Here is a 15,780-nt window from a genome sequence, read left to right on the forward strand (position 1 = left end):
CTGCACTTATGCAAACACTAAGAACTGCCATTGATTATAAAATAATATCCATATTATATAAATAGACTCGCAGTGCTAATGGAAATCGGTCAAGAGAGAATCTTCAAGTGTTTACATTGGAACATGACTCCTTGTGCACTTCTAACTCTTCGTATTGGGTCAATTAGCGCTGTGCTTTCTTTGCTAATAATTATGTATAGGAAATATAGAGTACGCTAATTTCATTATATTCACCGATGATTTTTGCATTTTCGTGGTCTATTCCTAATTTCATTTCAAGATACCGAAATCTTAGTGTTTTTTTTTTGTGGAAGATCATAATACTTAACAATCGCTGTATATGAATAAAAAAGTGTTCACCGAGAAGGTTTACTACTTTATATTTATACAACTCTGTGGAAAATGAAAACAAAATGGTTTAATGCTGATAAATGTTTTATTGAATGTTGGGAATTACGTACATGAAGCGTCAAAATTCATGTTTACCAAAATGGCTGCCAAACAAAGTAGCAAATCCTCAAAAGGCAAAAACCCTGTCACATCCAAAACCACGATGATCAGTATGAGCAAGAAGATATATTGGCACATTAAAAGATGTTTCTAGAACTAATAAAATTTAAAAAAAATAAAATATCCAAAACAGCAAACGATTGCTTACTTCTGCGAAACGAGGAGGGGGAAGGGGGGGTATGATACTGCGCCGCACTCCCCTCACTTCTCCCCTGCAGAAGTAAGCAACCATTTGTTTTTTTTAAATATTTTCTTTTTAAAAAATTTCTTTGTTCTAAATATTTTTTTAAATATGCTAATATGTCTTCTTGCCCATACTGATCATTGAGGTTTCGGATGTGACAGGGTTTAAAGAACACCTGTATATATACATGGTGCTTCGGGGTCAGACCGCGAAACTTAAGAGGAACATTCCTCATCGAAGATTTAAAAAAATCCTAATCATTTTTAAACTCGTTTTTTTAATGAACATTATTTGGAATTTGAATATAGAATAAATCTTCAATTTCTCGGATTACAGAATCCCTTCCACAAACCCCTGTGTGTTTGACAAATTATATGGAGGGCTTTTGTCGGATATTCTCATGACCGTTATTGCAATTTATTTATTGATTTACTTTCACATTATAAACAATGATTAATAACAAAATAATGTGACCTCACTGGGGTTGGGGTTAGTTAAGGATTCTTAACAATATACTTTTTTACATTTTTTTACGCGTGACAATATACAAAGAAGACTAGATTTACACAAATGATAGCAAAAACTGTGTTTACTCATATTGAATTCAGCTACAAAAATATATTTCCATTATATTTTATTTATACTGTAATATTATAATGTTAGTCTTATTTGTTTCAGGTAAATTTCTTGCTGGCCCAGTGCGGCGCTCTGCTGACTGCGGGGGCCCTGCGCGGCCCCCTGAGGGACGCCCCCCCTTACACGCGTCACGCTATCTGCCTACTCCTGGGGCTCTTCACAGGATACTTTTGCTTTGGCAAGTAAGTTCACTGCTACTTTTATTTATTTTTTATTTTTACATTTTTTTGTTTCGTATAAATCATACAGGAATGTATGAAACCTAAAGTTGTCAGAAAATATGTTCAATTAAATCCGTTATACACATTTCCTAACTAGTTGATGGAAATGTGTTAAATTCGATATCCGTTCGGGATGTGTCGGAATCCACCCGAAGTAGTTTCGTAAATAGCAGATGTGTCAGATGGAGATCCCGGACGCTTTATCCACCCCAGTAATAACCGAAACAAACCAAATTATTTTATTAGACATTTATGGGCGTAGCTGAGATACTATGTACAATGAAAACGTTTGAGGACGTAAGCAGGCGCTACTCAGAGGCGATTTTGTGACATCATGAAAAAACAAATTCTGGTAACATATATAAAGTAAACCAAAATCATGACAGAGTGGAGATAGAGAGATTGTCTATTCTTGTATCCATCATTATTTCTAGCAGGTACGCTGGATTACAACACCCTCGAATCTTGTCAATTTTTTCTTGGGGAACATTTCTACAAGCTGATTACTGGAAGTATATATAATCCAAATATACTGAAAGAGATCAGTTTGTATGTTCCCAATAATGAGGAAGTTCAGTGTCTTTTTTTTCTCTTTTTTGTTTGTTAATAGAATATTAAAGTAAGCCAAAAAAAAAAAAAAATTATTTTTATATATCGAATACGATATGTATACAGGGTGTTCTTTAAACCCTGTCACATCCGAAACCACGATGATCAGTATGAGCAAGAAGACATATTAAAATTTTTTTTTTGAACGACTAAAATCTTAAAAAATAAAAGATAAATAAAAAAAAAATGGTTGCTTACCCCTGTAGGGGAGAAACGAGGAGGGGGAGGGGGGAGCCTGAGACACTGTCAACCGCACAGCCGCGCCCCACTCGCTTCTCCCCTGCAGAAGTAAGCAACCAATTGTTCTTTTAAATATGCTAATATATCTTCTTGCCTATACTGATCATCGTGGTTTCAGATGTGACTGGGTTTAAAGAACACCCTGTATATACAATATGTATGATAATAATCAGCGCTATGATTTTTTTATAAATTATCAAGTAAATAAATAAGTAAATAATTATACATTTTATATTTGAAGCACTAACTTTGTGGTTATTCATTATAATAAAATAAATAAAACTACTTTGTTTTTAACCACCTATTTTTTTTTTTTTTCTACCGACCGGTTTCGAAGTTACCCAAGCTTCTTTTTTAAGGTATACCTAACTAATGAATTCTATTCTACTTTAGTCTATCAGTTAGTGTGTATGGAAGTAATCAATCAAGTATTTGTGTCTTGTAATGTGAAATGGATTCGCTCAAAACTAGACAGGAGTGGACTAAAGGAAATGTTGTTTTTTTCTTATTATGAATCGCTTTTTCTATTTCTAAGATTTCCAAGACACTTGAGGTGCCTAAATAATAATATTTTTTCTGAATTCGCAAACCACCTGATAGAAAATAATCATAATTTTAATAAAGACACTGGATTAAAACTTATTAATGTTGAAAATAAAATATTAAAATTTGACATCTTGGAATTCTTAGAAATTAAAAAAGCTATCAAATAAACATCCTTTAGTCCACTCCTGTCTAGTTTTGAGCGAATCCATCTCATATTGCAAGATAAAAATACTTGATTTATTACTTCCATACACACTAACTTATAGACTAAAATAGGATAGAATTCATTAGTTAAGTATATCTTGAAAAATAATCTTGTGTAGTTTTGAAACCGATCAGTAGAAAAAATAAAAAATAAGTGGTTAAAAATAAAGTTGTTTTATATATTTTATTAAAATAAATAAATCGTCCTTTGATTGGTACCTGAGATGTAAGACTGATCACCTTTCCTTCTTTTCAAACTCTCGGTGATGTTTGGATTTATGGTTCCTACAGAGTTGCGTTCTGTCCTAAAGATAATTGCCCAATATCCCTGTACTAATGATGTTCAATTTGGTTTGTTCGCAGGAAAGCTATTCATTTAGCACTACTTCCTATGGTATGTTTCTTCCTAATGAAGACTGCTCCGGAGCGAGTTATGGCCAAGTATGTACACCAATATTTTTGATTCTATATTATTAAATTTAATTCACACCTTATTAAACCTTATCTGACCCAACCTTAACTAACCTAAATAACTATCTAACCCAACCTTATCTAACCACCTAACCTAACTTATGTAAAATATGGCATGACGGCTACGGAGTAAGGTCCGAACGAACTGTCAAGCTTAAATAATTATTATTATGGATAACTTATATAGTGCCATTTTATTTATTTATTTATTAACGGACATTGTCCATGTATACAATTTATAGGGTTTAAATATTACAATAAAAGAATAGTTTTAAACATTAAAAAAGAAGAAAAGAAGCATTGACAAACAAAAGGGGCATCGAGACAAGATCTGGACTATTAATTTAGTGCTCGTTTAAATCGTTGTAAACTTAAACCAAAAAAGTCCAGATCTTGAGTTAACAATACGACAAAGATGGGTCATTGGAGAATTAAGGCCATAGTTTGTTCTATGCTGATCAATAAACAGTACTTCACTGTTTCCCAACCTACGAGTCGGAATATTGAATTAACTTGTCCCAGTAATGATAATGTAACTTTCATAATATAATACCTCAAGGGGGCTTTACAAAGTGAAGATATAAATTTAATTTTAACTTTTTTTTATGAAGATATAAATTTAATTTTAACTTTTTTAATTTTAAATTTAAGAAAAACAACGTACTTTGTCATCTTATGCTAAGAATTTATTCAAATGATTTAGAGAACAAGTGGGTTTTAAGTTTTTTCCGATACATCACTTCACTCTCACAGTTACGCACCTCTGCTGGGAGAGCATTCCATGCCGTAGGGCCTGCGACCGCAAAAGCGTGTTCGCCGAACTTAGTGCGCTGTTTGCGTAGAGGTATAATAACTTTTCCTTTCGACGCAGATGTAGCTGATCTAAGCGTAAGACAGGAAAGTTATTTACAGCATAATAAAAATAATCCATTTGTTATTACTGTGTATAGATATTTTGAATTGCGTCTAAGTATTACAACAAAAAGTAACTGATAAATATAATTAGTAATTTTTTGCAGATTTCTTTTAAAAAAAATCAATAATGCATTCTGTCTGCTTTGGCATTGTGGATTTGTTTGTCTTGAAAATCATTACATGGATACTTATATTCTAAGTCATTTAAATTTTTTATTCAAAGCATTTTTTGTTGCATACATATCGTGGGTTAATTACTCCAACTTCAGAATCAAAATTTTTGAGTTGCCCATTAAAAACACATTAATTTATTGTACATACGGCCTAAGTCAATTACAACAGTAATATGAAAAAACATGTGTAAAAGAAACTGTACAAAAAAAACTTAAAACTATGTAGCAAAGACAAACATGGGCAATAAAATAATTGTATACAATATATGTATTTATAAACACAATCAACATATAAGGCTAACCAGTGCCAATTCATCTCCATCCCGCACTGTGTTGATGGTGAAGAGATCTACGGAAGAATCAGATCAGAAGATCTATCCCGATGAATTTTAAGTTGTGTGAAATCTTCACATTCTGAATATTAGGGCATAAAAATTGCTCTTAAAAGATTTGATAAATAGCAGATTTCGACTTCTGGTGACATGGTTGGGAACATGAAAAGAAATTGATTGCAATTCCTCCATGAATGCTACAAATAGGCAATTAGTGAATTCAACAATGTTTTGAGTATGTCCAAATGCTTGGAGACTGGCTGGATTTTCTTCCTAGGGAGTTGTTCATATTTAATTTTATTGCAACAGAGAGGGAAAACATTTTTGAGTCATAAGCCCTGTAAATGTCTAGACTCCCATACTTCCTTCACCAAAATGTTTTCCCTCTCTGTTGCAATAAAATAAAATTAGTGAATTATTACAATCATACTATGACGATTTGAATGGATGACTTGTATAATTCTAGCATTCGTGTGGAGGATAAAAAAAATGTGTTTTTAGTTGGTAACTCACAGTGCCGATTTTAAAGTTACCTAGTTGGAGTAATTACCCGCGATATGTAATTCTGTGTAAGTGTTTTATATTGAAATAATTGCTTATTTATGAATGCATAATGCTTCCCCGTAAGCCCTGAAATGCCTAGATTTCCATATTCCTTCTCTAAAATGTTTTCCATCTCTGTTGTGATTTGTTAATATGCACAATGAATTCATTTTTTTGTTGTTTTTTTGTTTACAGCGCTGTTTTAGGTGTTGCCATAGCTTACCTCTCGTGTATTCACCTACATAGACAGTTCTACTTGGAAGAGTCTTGTAGTCTGGATATAACAGGTTTGTTCTACACACTTGAACCCTTAAAGAAAGTTGCAAAAAGATCACTAAAAATACTGAATGTTTCAAAAAATCTAATACTAGATGGATTATTTTTTAGTCGGAATTTGACATCTATTAAAACGCCATAATAAAACAATTCATAATTCAAATAAAAATTTAACTGGCTAAAGTATAAAATGTTTGTTATCAGTGCTATTCAAAAAAAGACCTTTGCATGATAGAACTGTCAATACACACAAGCAACACTAATGTTTGGAAAATAAAATATTTCCCAAAGAACTCCGGAATCACAACTGCTAATATTTTTATTTGACAGTAGTTCCGTGTATCGTATTGCAGAATAAAGAAAATATGTCGAAATCCTACAAAATTTATGATTAATCGCTCGAAACGGCGTGATGTTTGTTTGTTTGTTTGTATATTGATATGTGTCATAATATATGGTTGGGGGAAAAAGTAATTTTATATTTCGCGCTCTTTTTTCAACTAAGTATATCTCGTTCATTATTGGTCACATCGGATCATACGATACGGCGTTATAAAGGTGCGAGTGTATACTACAAATGCTTCTTTGACAGTATTGCGTTTGGTCAGTTCAGTCGTGAAATATCGTGCGTAAAGTATGAAGGTCTCAAAGGAAGAAATTCGCTATATTTTACATTTTTACCACCTGAAAGGGAAAAACGCGTCAAAAGCGACCAAAAAAATTTGCAACGTATATGGGGCCAATACTCTTTCATTTCGTGTTGCTCAACAGTGGTTCGAGCGATTTCGTTCTGGTGTAGTGGAGGTGAATGATGCACCACGTTCTGGTAGGCCTGTCGTCGAAAATGTTGATAAAATCATGGAAAATATCGAGATAGACCGTCATGTTAGCAGTCACAGTGTAGCTGACGTCGTAGTCCTTTCTTTTATGATTGTATGTTAGTATAAATGTTTCAATCATTACTTTAGTTGTATTTATATTTAACCTATTAGTATGTATGAGTCTGCAAGGCTAATTCCGTTTTTAACCGGCCGCCGCCGTATAAAGGACGAATTGAGCGAATTGAGCGTGTCAAGCTAGCGGCCCTTTCACGTCCACTCTAGTCGGCACTTGGTTGTGCAATGGAGAAACGGGGGAGGGGGTCGTGGCTTATACGTTGGCTAGAGGGCGCCTTTTTACGTTGGCTGCTTGGGAGAATACTTGGCAAGAATGAGGGGCCGGCACGATTCCCATACCTAAGTTAACCGTAGGGTCAGATTTTGTAACCTTGTATAAATATGTGCACATGTGAGAAATAAAGACATCGATCGAAAACAGTAAACACTCTCTTTTAACTCTACTCTACCCGATTACTTCACCACTTTGTCTTCAGATCTTCACTGCATCTTTCCTGGACTCAGCCGAATCCAGAAGCGGATTTACAACCTGCTAGCCGCCACTGTCAGCCGACAGTATTTTGAGTAAATATTCATCCCTACGGGCTACTGATACCTATCGCAGCTCGTAGTAGAATACCAGCGCCTTGCCGAGATTATTACAGTCTCACAATTCTTTATACGAGGCAGAAACGCGTCTCGTACACGTAGCATCGCCTGGGAGCTGAATATCGATCATAAAACTGTTTTGAATCATTTGCAGAAGGCTGGATTGAAAAAAGAGCTCAATGTTTGGGTGCCACACGAGCTGAGGAATAAAACCTCATGGACCGAATTTCTATTTGCGAATCGCTACTTAATCGTTACAAAATCGACCCATTTCTAAAGCGGATGGTGACTGGTGATGAAAAGAGGGTCACTTACGCTAATGTCAAGCGACAGAGATTGTGGTCGAAAGCCAACAAAGCGGCCCAGACCGTGGCCAAGCCAGGACTGACGGCCAGGAAGGTGTTGCTGGGTGTTTGGTGGGATTGGCAGGGAAACTCCACTATGAGCTGCTCCCCTATGGCCAAACGCTCAATTTTGCCCTCTACTGTGAACAAATTGACCGTTTGAAGCAGGCGATTGAACAGAAGCAGCCAGCATTGGTGAATAGGAGAGGAATCGTGTTTCATCGGGACAACTCCAGGCCGCACACATCTTTGATGACACGCCAGAAACCCCGGGAGCTCAAATGGGAAGTTCTTGTGCATCCACCCTATAGTCTGAACCTGGCACGGAGTGACTACCACCTGTTCCTGTCTATGGCTAACACGCTTGGGGGTACACATTTGGCCTCAATAGAGGCCTGTGAAAATCCGTTGTCCGAGTTTTTTTGCCAATAGGGACAAGGGCTTCTACGAAAGGGGCATTATGAAGCTGGATTCTCATTGGCAACAATTTATCGAGCAGAATGGCGCATATTTGACTTAAATCAGATGATTGTAACACTTTTTATAAAGCATTGAAATAAAGCGAAAAATACAAAATGACTTTTTCCGCAATCGAATATTTATAAATCTATTTTTGTTATGATTTTAGTATACAAGAGTCCTGACTTGACACGGAATTCTCTAGCAAGTCAGGCCATGAAAATTAATAATTGTACAAAAATGGAATCGCATATTGCGCATATTAATAAAATGTAAATAAAATAAAAACATAAACTATGTATTTACTTTAAGCATTGTAGTGGAGCCGGTATTTCAAAATTGGTTTAAATTCTTGCGCTTCAATGTGTCATAAAAACTATTTTCAATTACTGGATTAAGTTATAATCCCAGATAAAATCGATAAACTTTGATAGGTAGATTGGGTATAATATGAAACATTCATTTAATTACTTCAGGAATGAGTTCATATAAATTACCATCAAAGATAATTAATTTATAAATATGCTTTTTAAATCTCCTGCATTTAAATAAGTCATTTGCTTTATAAGATAATAAAAATAAAACTAATTTGATTAGAATATTTATACAACATGCATGTGATTAGATACCATAATTCAATAAACTGATAACAATTTTTTATCTCATCATGTAAAAAAATGCCCATAAAAATTAGCTAACCAGATAAAGATTGAATATATTTAAATTTTTAAATAACTAAATAAAGCTATTCTCATAATATGTATTTATATTTTTATCATGTTATTTAACAGATAATTGTTACATCCTGGTAAATTATTATTTTTTATCATGAGAATGATATTTAATTATTTAAGAATTTAAAATTTATATTTAAAGCACTAACTTTGCGGTTATTCTTTATAGTTAAATAAATATAAAACTACTTTGTTTTTAACCACTTTTTTTCTACTGACTGGTTTCAAAGCTACACAAGCTTCTGTATTAAGGTATACCTAACTAATGAATTCTATCTTTTTTTGTTTTTACATGTTGTTCTTTCAATGACGGAAAGTGTGAAGTGAGATGCATAAGATCTTTATAACTATATAGGAGTCTAGATATTAGCTCCATAAATGTATCAATAATATAATATTTAGTTATCACTGTAAAATTTAAATATAATAGAATTCATTAGTTAAGTATACCTTGATAAAGAAGCTTGTAAAGCTTTGAAACCGGTCAGTAGTAAAAAAAATAAGTGGTTGAAAACAAAGTTGTTTTATATTTATTTTACTAAAGAATGAATTAATTATAAACTATTGAAAGCAATTAATGAAACCAGAGATTTTAAAAAAGATTTAAGATGACGGGTGAGGAGAATAACACATTTTTCAATATCCAATGTCCAGCCAGCCAAAAAAAATTAATTTTTGCCTGGAAAACATTGCATTGTGCTTAAGCACGTCACAGTCCATGTATTTTTCTTGTACTTGAAGCCTTAAATAAATACTAGGTGGATCAAAAAGTTTGAAATAATCCTAAGAGATGGTGATGCACCATTGTGAACCAATCATAAAAAGCTTCATCCTCATTTCATCATCCATTTTCGTTTACGTATTTAAAAGTTACAGTAGTGAGAAGCAACGGAATGCAACATGTTTTTTTTTTTAAATGGAAAAATCTGAGTTTCGTGTTCTGATTAAACATTATTATTTACACAAGAAAACCATAACCGAGACGAAATCCAAGCTAGATATGTATTATCCGGACTCTGCGCCGTCGACGAAGACGATTCAAAAGCTGTTTTCTGACTTTCGTTGTGGCCGTACAAGCACCGATGACGCTGAACGATCTGGACGCCCAAAAGACGTCAGTCTCCAGAAAACGTGGAAAAAATCCATAATATATTGAACGACCCCAAAGTGGAATTGAGGGAGCTAGCTGAGACCACAACGATGTCGCATTTTGGGTATGAAGAAGCTCTGCACGCGATGGGTGTCACATTTGCTAGCAGCGGACCAAAAACTAATTTGTGTTTCCACTTCCCAGCAGAATTTGCCCAGACCTGGCCCCCTGACTTCTACCTGTTTCCAAACATGAAGAGATAGCTCTCCGGTAAGCGATTTGACTCAAATGAGGAACTCATATCTGAAACTGAGGCCTATTTTTTAGAGCTTCCGAAGGGCTACTTTTTGACGGGATAAAAAAATTGGGAAATCGTTGGACTCGCTGTATCGACTTAAAGGAATGTATGTTGAAAAATAATACTGGATTTGGCAAAAAAATGATTTCTTGTTTAATTTATTCCAACTTTTTGATCCACCCAGTAAAAACTGTCAAACTCATCGTACTGGGGCGTAAAATTGTACAACGATTTAGCTGAAGGAACAAAAGAAATATAAAGCCTTTGAATATTTAATAATGTTTTTGTTAAATGTGCTTCATAATTTTTATGTTGTAATTAAGTGTTTACTAATTGTTAAGAAATTATAAGCTAGTTTATTAAAGCATAAATAATTTTTTTAAATATTTGGTATTTTGTGATTACAGGTCCTTTAATGATAATAACGCAAAGAGTGACTTCTGTAGCGTTTTGGGTACACGATGGACGAGAGAAATGTGGAGACGCCAACTCTACTAAACCAAACAGGGATAATGGTATAACCAATTGATTAATTAAATTTTTGTTATCATCGAAAATATTCTACAATACAACATATATATAATTAGTGTTATTTTCTCCCGTGCAAACAGCAAGCATAACAATTTCTTGCCCTCACAGTTTGGTTATCTTCCATACGTTAGCCAGTTCAGTTTAATAATCTACTATATTGACTTTTCGCGTTTAAATAATGACCAATAGGGAAATATCACCAATATCACCTTTATTACTTTAAAAACATATTTAATAATAATATTACGTCACGATTCATGTTCATTTGTTCCAGGGCATTGAAATTTGTTTAGAACAATATCACGAATCTTGACGTCACAACAACCAGGGCCAAATACGTCTCGTTTTTCTGGCAGCATATTTTAATTAAATTTCTTTTTTCTATTTATGTATGAAAACATTTCTCCACAATATCCATATTGATTTTGAAAATACAATTAATTATTCTGAATCCATTTCATATTTATTTATTGGTATTCGTAGTATGTGATATTTACCTATTCTTTTTCGTTGAAAAGTCATGTTTTTTAACAAGATAATATCTATTTTATTTTCACTGCCGTTTGATAAAATAAAATATAACACCACAAAATACTTAGCAGTTATTTATAATAGTAGGTAGTATCTAGTGAAGTTGGTAGATTTGTTATTACAATTTATTACTAGATATGTAAAATTATTGTTATTATTTCTGATCATATGTATATAGTATTTAGTTCGTCTTTAATTTCTTAAGGGCAGTGTAATTATTATGTACCAATTACCTTTATATGAATCCTAATCGAATACCCCACCGCACGCCCCTGCTGTACACTCTTGAGTTTTTGGTGTAGAATCTGTCAAAAAAGAATAGAAAATAATTAAGGATGTCAGTGTTATGGCAACACTTCGTACGTTCGTCTAAGAGATCGCAATTTTTATATGTGAATATTTTGTTTATTATTTCAGGTGGACACGAAGCACTCCCAAAGTTGCCATCGTCACTAGAATTCTTTTCCTATTCGCTGGCGTTCCAGACACTCTTGTGCGGGCCAGCGTTAACTTATATGCTATATAGAGACTTTATTTATAACAAAGTGTCAGAAGCTCAGGTAAACATTTTACATCATCCATCCGACAGTATATAAATTCTAAGCGTAGCACTTTGATATTGGAAAAAAATCTAACTTTTGATAAGAGAAGTGTTTTTTTTTCAAATTCAATGTACCTACAAATTCTAATCGTCTAGTTGTCCATTCCATTTCGGTCAACCAGTTCAAAAACCGTTTGGATGCTTTTTTGGAGGAAGAAGAACACTGACAAAAAGCGGTACGTGAGATATAGGCGCATCAGCAAAGGCTGCCTGCCTATAACCAATAATAATAACGAAAATAATAATATTAACAAATAAAATAAATAACCATTGAACTTCTTCATTATGTAATGTAATTCCTAGAACGAGTATTCATCCTTATACGGACCCGACAGTGCTATTCCAGTGTAAATAAATAAATACAATATTCCGTCTACTTAATCATGTTTTGGTGAGCAATTAAAATATGAAGTTTATTTTTATATTTTAGCGTTCTGATGAACCTAATAGGAGGCGAGCCGTTTGGGGCAAACTTTGCGGGGCGCTTTTAGCAGCGTGCCTTCATCTCATGCTTTCTCCGCAATATCCCATCACTCACCTCTCTAGTAAGTATTTTTGAAGTTCTATTTATATTTTATTGTATTATATAATTGAAGCGTAAGCCTTGTAGTTACTTAAAAAAACTACCGTTCATTTTTATTTTCAGTTGCTTACAATAATCAGATATGTGGTCATATTTCTTAATACCATATTTGCTGGAACCTCATTTAACACGGTTTCAAAATACAGAAACCCCAAAATTACGCCCCGGCAATTTGCGTTTTTCCGTGATTTATGTATAATTTTTGTTGTCTCATTGAATTTTGAATTTTTTTAGTACTTTAAAAATCCAGTTTTACGTTTTTTTCCCGCAATTAACATCAAAGAAATTTGCAATCTGCACTGAAAATTGACAGCTCAAGAGCCTGAAGTTAGTTTCTATCAATATACCAACTTTTTTATAGAAATTTGTTATTTTAAAGACATTTTAATGTGTTCTGCGAACATTTATTGCCGCCATTTTCGTGTTTTTGACAATTCAAGAGTCTGAAGTTAGTCTCTAATCATTATACCAACTTGTTAGTCGGAAAAATTGCAATCCCCACTAAAAACTGATAGCACAAGTCTTTATTTTGTTTAACGAACATTTATTGCCGCTTTTTTCGTGTTTTAGTTGTAATTTTAAAGATGGTTAATTGTGTTTTACAGACATTTATTATTTATGAATATGATATTAAAAAAATTGCATTAAAAAAATGGTTCAAACTGTTCAATTTTGTTATAACCAAATTCAACTGCATAATATATAAAAGTAATAGTGAATAATCTTTGTTACTGTAAGTAAATATTTGATGTCATGTTATATTTAAGAAAAAAAAGGTACAATAAATTTATAGTTAGCAATTAACATTTTTTTAACTCTCAATTTATTGATCGATCCTGATTTTTATACAAGGATATCTATCCAGCATGGTTCTTTTTTTGTGTGGAACATATCCCCCTTGTAAAAAGAGTTTCCAGTATATAGATATGGATGTATATATATTTGTCTTACAGCCGAACCTCCTTCGGAGTGGTCTAACGTGTACCTGCTGTGGTTCTGCTATGCGGCGACGCTGGCCGTGCGCTGCAAGTATTACCTGGCGTGGCTGCTCGCCGACGCCGTGTGCAACAACGCCGGCATCGGTCACCGCCCGCCCGCCAAGTGGGACCGCGTCAGCAACGTCGACATCATAGGCTTCGAGGTAATCCATCGCCACTGTCCAACGAAATATGTCCGAGTGTCTTCTCAATATTGTGCATGAATGATTTCTTTTTCAGATAAATACTTGCATTTATAGATTTTCTCTTTCAACGTGTTTGCAAATTTGTTCACATCCTTAGATTTTTAAACTCTTGTCACAATTATTATTATTATGGATAAGTTATATAGCAATAACTATGTGAATGTGATGCTTTCCATCATAAAAGAAGCTGCATCATATTTTTTCTTTTACATTTCGAAATAGGACGCAGCATATTAATCAACCCTTGTACTTTACGATAATCTAAACATTCTTTAAAAAATTGTATGTATTACTACCATGGGGAACAACGTCCGTTGATCAATGACGCACACGCTCGCCAAATGATTTTACGATCAAAGAAAGTCTGTTGAGGGATGGACGAGGTGTTAAAAATACCTCGTCTTAGAAGGAGGAGGAAAATTTAGTAAGTGGACTGACTGTATTGTTAGGAAAGGAAGGTTGCACAACTCCACTAACCTGCTGATGGATGAGGCGTGACGAGTGCTGGAACCCCGGTGAAGCTGGCGGACGGAATACTCTGGCACAGCTTGTCTGGATAGATCTGGCGGTCTAAAATGTCGCAGGCGCAGCTCGCTTATGGAAATATTAGTAAAGCACTCCACTCGATAATGTTAGATTTTGTACTGATAGTAAAATGTTTGTTCCGGCACTCACACATAGAATTATTGTTGCGTAGAGTGCGCTAGGAAATGGGAAGGACGGATAGGTAGGTATAGATTTGGTCTGAACAAAGCCACTCAGCATTTTCTGTTTAACACAATACATTATATTCTGCAGGACCTACATTATAACACAGGACATTAACTAAATAACATGACATATAGGACATTAACTTCATCCCGCCACGGAGACTTGAAAACAAAAATATATAAAAGGACCACAGGGCAGGTTAACGTCAATTCCAGCGTGTAGTCCGGAGCAGTCATCTCAACCCACTCATGCGGTCAGTCTAGTTCAGTCAGCCCGGTCCATTCATCATCGCTGTTACTCTCGCGCTTCATAACCAAGTTCTGTATCTTATTCAACATGTAATAAATTGGCACTGAACCTCAACCTCATTTCTTCTGTTCACCTCCAACTGACAGTGGCGAGCGGTGCTTTTTTTTAGGTTATCTACATTTTTTTTTCATAAATTTTTACCTACACGTAAGTACATAATACATAAGTAATACAATTATAAATGACATTTTTTTTTGTGGTTCTGTGAAAATCAACTAAAACGTAAATTATTATTAACTTCGCGATATACGTAGCTTTATTTTACTCTATTTTAATACAACACTTGTGCATGAATTTATTAAAAAATACCACAATGACATTCAGTAGACATTTCCTTTAGGATTGAAATGTCAACACTGAGCACTGGCCGATTCCTGTTAAAATGAATAATGCCAAAAGCGGTCACTTTGAACTCCACATGTTTTATGTGATACATAATATGTCAACGGTATCATATCAAAGAAAAATAGTTCATAGGAAATAATGTTCGAAATACTGGTTTCCAAATAGAGAATCTTCATATAACATTTGTAATTTACAAGCTTGTTTTAGAACGTAAAAACCACAACTGGGTTAAAAATGTAAAATATTTTTTTTGTATGGAGGAATAAGCTGAGGTAATCGGCTAGTTTCATCCTTCACTGAGAACGGGCTTGGGCTCTGAGCGCATTTTTATAAGCTATATAAGCAAATTACAGATATAAAGGGTGGCGGTGATTCGTAATAAATAACCATTTTTTAAATTTATTTTTCCATAAAAAATATTATTGAGAGTTAAATATAATGATAAGCTGTGCATAATCGCTTATTTGGACGATTCCCCCTGCCAACTGGCGTAGGAGTTCCTCAACAAACAAAATGCTACATTTTGTTAAAGTCTGTTATTTATTTATTAACAGACATTGTCCAATTATACAATTCGTAGGGTTATCAATCGGTTATGATTGCAGACGGCGGACACGTTCAGGGACGCGGTGAGCAAATGGAACCCGGGCACGGGGCAATGGCTGCGACTGGCCGTGTACTCCCGCGTCAAGTCAGCCCGACTGCTCAAGACGTACA

At 34.3% G+C, this 15,780-nt stretch overlaps 1 protein-coding gene across 1 annotated transcript; it reads left to right on the forward strand.

Moving 5' to 3' along the window:
- Positions 1-1,372: 1,372 nt before the first annotated feature.
- oys (lysophospholipid acyltransferase 6) lies at positions 1,373-15,776 on the forward strand (the record flags this gene model as incomplete). The annotated part of the gene is made up of 8 exons (XM_088240690.1): positions 1,373-1,512; positions 3,514-3,591; positions 5,780-5,871; positions 10,677-10,784; positions 11,749-11,891; positions 12,363-12,477; positions 13,469-13,656; positions 15,669-15,776. Coding segments are annotated over 8 exons (972 nt in total), but the record flags the coding sequence as incomplete, so codon positions are not given.
- Between the last annotated feature and the right edge of the window lie 4 nt (positions 15,777-15,780).

This window comes from Micrasema longulum, unplaced genomic scaffold, assembly GCF_059751315.1.
Source record: "Micrasema longulum isolate JH-2025_06_02 unplaced genomic scaffold, ASM5975131v1 h1tg002553l, whole genome shotgun sequence".
Classification (NCBI taxonomy): Eukaryota; Metazoa; Arthropoda; class Insecta; order Trichoptera; family Brachycentridae; genus Micrasema; species Micrasema longulum.